This window comes from Buceros rhinoceros, unplaced genomic scaffold (genome assembly GCF_000710305.1).
Source record: "Buceros rhinoceros silvestris isolate BGI_N320 unplaced genomic scaffold, ASM71030v1 scaffold4072, whole genome shotgun sequence".
Lineage (NCBI taxonomy): Eukaryota > Metazoa > Chordata > Aves > Bucerotiformes > Bucerotidae > Buceros > Buceros rhinoceros.
This window is the reverse complement of record NW_010398150.1, coordinates 11,549-17,294: the sequence shown is the minus strand read 5'-3', so window position 1 is coordinate 17,294 and position 5,746 is coordinate 11,549. Positions and strand designations below refer to the sequence as shown.

General features: G+C 44.0%; 1 protein-coding gene across 1 annotated transcript in view; it reads left to right on the top strand.

The window, feature by feature from the left end:
- The window catches only part of ENPP3 (ectonucleotide pyrophosphatase/phosphodiesterase 3), a 37,698-nt gene extending 35,673 nt beyond the window's left edge, over positions 1-2,025 (top strand). The window contains exons 24-25 of the mRNA XM_010130966.1: positions 277-433; positions 1,736-2,025. Coding sequence (XP_010129268.1) covers positions 277-433; positions 1,736-1,909 — 331 coding nt within the window. The 3' untranslated portion in view covers positions 1,910-2,025. The remainder of the gene's footprint in view (positions 1-276; positions 434-1,735) is intronic.
- Positions 2,026-5,746: the final 3,721 nt, after the last annotated feature.

Below are 5,746 nucleotides of genomic sequence, written 5' to 3'. Positions count from 1 at the left end.
TCTATCCTGCCCCTTCCAGATGTAGAGTTCTCTGGCTTTGGCAAAACAGGGCGTTGACTGTTGGTTTCAGTGGGACTGCTTGAAGCAAAAGGACTAAACCGTGTGTGTTTGGCCATTCATCAAACAGATAGTGAGGCTGTGAGGTATTTATTTCGATTAAAAAACAAGTCACATAGTAGTGAAAGATCTATGCTGAGGTAAGTTCTACAAATTACTGATGGCATCAGTAATGTTTGATGGCTACATAAATCCCTCCATCAATGCTTTGTTTTGTAGGCATGTAAACAATACAGAAATCCCAGTCCCAACCCATTACTTTGTGGTTCTGACTAGCTGCAAGAACAAGTCCTATACTCCAGTGAACTGTTCAGGCTCCTTGGACGTTTCCTCTTTTATCATCCCTCACCGACCCGACAACACTGAAAGCTGCGCAGTGAGTACAGTTCTATGCTCCTGAGCGCCAGCAGGCTTTGTGAACTGATTCCCAGTGGAATCCCATCATCTGGAGAATCATTACACATCTAAGTGGTGAATAAATTCATTCCCCATGAGCTGATAGTGAGTTGAGAGCTAAAGCGATGACTAGGAGAGCAAGGAGCTCCAGGAGAGGTAGCTGGAAACCAATAAGCTGATAGGAAGCAAGGAAGACGAAGAAATGAGGGTTTGATAGGAGGCCTTGGAAATGCTGCCACCTGAGAAGGGCCAAGAACAGCAGCACAGCCAGAGGGGTGATGAGGGAGCTCCATGGAAAGCTGCTTACTTACTCCAGAGCTCTCCGAGGTTACTCCCATCTCAGTGTAGCGAGCATTCCTTGAATACTTCGTTCCCCCTTTATCAGAAATTAGGCAGTAGGCATTTAGCTGGATGGTTCTGCAGCTGATGTTCATACCAGAATGAAACAAAACCGATGCTTACCACTAACGGTGTAAATCTTACGTTTTGTAGCAAACAAAACAAACGACCCGAGTGTAATCGGTGTTGTAGAGCCAGCTGAATGTCTGTTCCGTAAACTCTGAGCTGCAGAAGGTTCCTCAGCTCAGTGCGTGTGTTACAGTCTCCCCCCACACAAGTACAGCTGCACAGACTTGCACTGGCCCATGGAGCAGTACAACGGTGGTTATTTAATTTATAACTTTGGACTTGTAGCTCCTGACAGGCGCAAGCTTGCGCTGCTTCGAAACAGCTTGGGTGCCTCCTCCTTCGTGGTGGGGATAGCCCACCAGTGCCCAGTGAGCCTTCTGGCAGTTGAGAACTGACTAAATATGCAAAATAAATAATTTGAATGAGTTGGTCTTTGTACTTAAGAAATTAACATCTGCTATTGCTGAAGTTTAGCACAAACCCCAAATATTTTTGCACTTTATCATTGTGCCTTGCAGTGACATAAATTTAACTAACTGTCACTGCAGTTAATTTAGTGTCACTAAAGCTCTCCTTACTTGTGTGATGTTTAAAATACGACTCAACTGTACTTTGTGGTTAAAAGTCACACTTGCCATTTCGGCTTAATTTTGCTTCTCTGTTGCTGTGGAGAGGGGACACCCCTTTGATCCTGTTCACACGAGATCCCTAAATGCAAGGCTGTAAAGACGTCTAGAAAAACCTGAAAATGTTTTACCAACTGCAGGCCTTTAGTCTGCCAAACCAGTCCAAACACTGGTTATTGTCTGACGCCACCACCGAACAGCAGAGCACCTTTTCTGTGTTTGAGCACTACTCTTATTTGTTTTGGCAGGAAAATAAGACACTTTCCGAATGGGTTGAAGAAAGAGTTCAGGCTCATTCTGCACGTGTTCGAGATGTGGAGCTGCTCACTGGGCTGGACTTTTACCAGGAAAGAAAGGAACCCATCTCTGAGATCTTACAGCTAAAGACATTTTTGCCAATATTTGAGACTGAAATTAACTGAGTATCTATTTAAAAACTGTTGGTGTTTGTAAGAAAGCAAATTGAAGTGAATTAACTTTTTTTTCTTGCTAAACTATGTAGGAAACATGACTACAGCTCTTCTAAAGGAAAAGACACTTAGAACAGCTAAGTTGTTTTTTCAAATTCTTGTTCTCCAGTCAAATGTTTTGTGCCAACTGAATAAAAATTATTTAAACTAAATCATCATTGCTGAGCCAGCCTTTCAAAAGAAAGATTATTTTATTTGTCATAGTTTTAAAAAAACCCTGCAAAAGAAACATATTTTGTAGTAGAGACCCCAGAACTGTAAACCGTATAGGAAATATTTTTATACTGGAGCTGGAAAGTGAAACAGTTGAGTGAAAGTGAACAGTCTGGGTTCATCAGAGAGGTCATGGTTTTGCAATACTAGTACGTCCTGAAAAGTTCTGAATTTCTCTCTCTCACCCACTAACTTGCATGGAAAGTGCTATGTATTTAAAAAACAGACTCGGACTCGCACCAAGTTTCTATAGGGCACAAATGCTTCTGTGATCATCCCCTCTGTCTTCCACTTGGGTTAATTCATTATGCTAGTAACAGGTGAAGTGAGGTGACAGTCACTGAGCCATATTCTGTACCCTTCAGAAATCGGAAAGCACTATGAACGTGAAGAGGTAAAAGGAACGCGCTATTTACCTGTATTTGCAACGATTTCCAAACACCTGCAATACCAACATGTTTGTGTCTATTTTAAATAGTTAAACCTGAGATTAGAGCACAAAATCAGTGGTGACAGATGAAAAATAGTGAGCGTTCCTTTCCTTTATTCACAGAGACTCTAACTCACACCGTGCTGCCGGGATTACACACAGATTCCTGCCGGGAGCAGTTAAGTGGGCCAAGGCAGTGGGAATCCCCATATTCTGCTATTCCAGATATGTCACAGGTTATCGGAGTGTTGAGCTGGTTTTCCCCACTGGAAGCTCTGCTAAGCGCAGGAATAAATAACAGCAGACAATTGACTGTTTGCTTGATTGATAGGTGCGGTGGGGGAGCTTTAAAGAAACATCTCAGAGTGCCTCAGGCTGTAACTAATTGTGGCTGAAGGAGATAAGTCTGTTCAAAAAAGGAGACTTTAAAAGTCTATGCGAAGAAAAAAACCCCAAACACCACAGGACTTTTATTTTCCCCCCACATCTTAGATGATCAGTATACGTGCACACGCTCCAAACATAGCTTAGCAATATTTATTTTACATCAAGGTGTTGGACCAAGCTGAATGTCAAGCCTTGTGTCTTTGGTTAAACCATTACACCGTCTCCTTGAACACAGAGCTGTATTTCACCCCGTAACATTGTGGCCTCTTGAGTCTGTCCATTGACACCAGAGATCTGGGCGAACCTGCCTCAGTTAAGAATACAACTGATTTTTCACTGCAAAGTAAATCATGCCTTGACTCTAGTCAAAGAATCTCCACTTGTTAGTTGATCTTGTGGTTTCACAGGCCTCCCTAAACCTGTTGCATGTTTTGTTACTTACAGGAGCAATCAAGGGAAGTTTCTTTGCCCCATCGCTGCTCAGTTCAACCAGGGAGCCTTGTCTCCAATGGCTTTAGAGCACATTGGGATTTCTGATTTGACGGAAAACTGGGCTGAGTTTTCTTGCTTTCCCTTCACTAGTTACATGAGCCAGTGCCCGACTGAGACTGGGAGAACTAGCAGTGGTGGTCAGGGGACAGATTTGGCTCTGGGTACCACCCTTGTATCACACCACTAAAGCTGCCCATGGGAGGAAGTGCAGCTCTGAAGCCCTGGAGATTTACGCAAGGGAAATTCATTAGCGTTTGGGCTTTGGTGACCTCATCCAAAATTTGTAACAGGTTCATAGGCTTGCATGGGAGTTTTTGTTGAAATTTGAAAATAAATGCGATGCCTTATCCATTTATAGCAATAAAAATAATAAACCAAATATTTCCAGTTCATAAGGAAACACTCAATCCTGTGTACTTGTGGTTGCATTACCAGGGAAGATAGAGCCTGAAACTTACGCACTTCCCTAAGACATTTGTATGGACCCTTTTGTTTTTGAAACAGTAACTTCTACAAGTTGCATGGAGTTATGGAAATGAACAGCCGCCTCAAGCAGAATTCATGCGTCCCCAAAGCTACAGATGAGAGCACTTCTCGGAGTCAAATAACATTGACCTGGAACATTTCAGCCACTTAGGTCTCCAGACGCCCAACTGGTTGTCCTGGTTTGCATTTCAAAAGCAAAGAGCACTCACTCTTCATTAGAGTTATCAAAAATGCTGAAGTTCTGGTAGGTAAAGGAGAGAAAGACGGAAGTAAGTTCTATCTTGCGGTTCAAAGGCAGTGAAACTGGATGTGACACTGTAAGAAGAACACTTGGGACACATCCCTAACTAGAAAAGCAGGACAAAGGAACAGTCGACTGAGTGTAGGCGATTGATTGGGTATTTTTACCCAGAAAGGCTGAGAAATTCAGAAGGCAAAATAAAGAAACAGTAAAAGTATCAACATAAAACCATCACAGGGCAAATATTTAATTTAAAAACATGCCCCTCCTTGGATAACCACTTTGCTTTGTCCTGAGAACTAAGAAATAAAGCTGTTTCTGAAGGTTTCACGCTTCTTCTATTTCCTAGGGGACTTTGGTCTAACTTCCCGAAAATGGCAAGTCCTTTGTTCCCAGGTTTTGTAGTCAGTTCTGGGACTCCTAAGTATGAAGCTGGAGTGGAACAGGCATAAACCAATCTGCTGTCTGTAAGAGCAGATGTTGCCAAGTGCCAGCTCTCATCGCCACCTTATGTGTGAGAATAAACAATGTAAATTCTGTAAAATGATTTTCCATAAACCACTATTGAAGCTGAGAAACCAAGCCCTCCTGTTGCCATTGAACACCTGGACTCAGGATGATCTGGCTGTTCCCCTCTCTTATGCCTGGGGTTTTGTTTTGGGGTTTAGAGCATTAGCACCAAACCTGTAAGCAAACACGTAAAATGTTTCTGTGCAGTGTGGGGAGCTCTTGCCCCTGGGTGAAGAGCTGTCAGTAAGGAGGCAGGCAGATCTGTCACAGCACTGGACCTGATGTCTTGGGAAAAGCGAAGGTTCGGAAATATCCCCTTAATCATGCAGCACTGCCCCCTCACATTTCCCTGGGGAGGGGGAAGTGAAGACTACTGGAATGACTTTCCTTCCCCTAGTCCGGAAGGAGCAGCAAATTTGAATCCTCTCCAGTCCCTGGAACAGGAAGCAATGAGCAGGAGTGTCCTCAGAAGGACAAAAAATGTTGGGTGGAACGTGTTATCAGCCAGGATCAGGGCTTAGGGCAGTTTTGGATTTGAGATCAACCAGACATGAAGTAGGAGGAGTCTTTTGTCAAGGACCCAAATTGCTTATGAAAGTACATTAAGGAGACCTGGCAACTGATGTGGCACAGAAACCACGGTGCCCACTCTGCAGGCAGCTCAGCCACAGCCCGCTTTGACTGCTATGGCTGGAAGCTGGAAGGAGAACAAGTGCTTCCCAAGGCTGGTCGGGTTTGTTCCTTCACAAATGCAGGACTTACACTTCTCCTTGCTGAACTTCATTAACTGCCTGTCAGCCCGTTTCTCCAGCCTGCTGAGGTCCCTCTGCGTGGTGGCACGATCCTTCAGTGTGCTAGTCTTCCCAGTTTGGTGTCATCGGCAAACTTGCTGGGGATACACTCTGCCCGATCAGCCAGACAACTAACACAGTTGTTGAACACTATTAGACGCGGTACAGATCACCAGTGACTATTCGGCACGGCGAATGCCTCAAAGGTTGCAAGGCTAATCACTGGGCTTTTCCAGGAA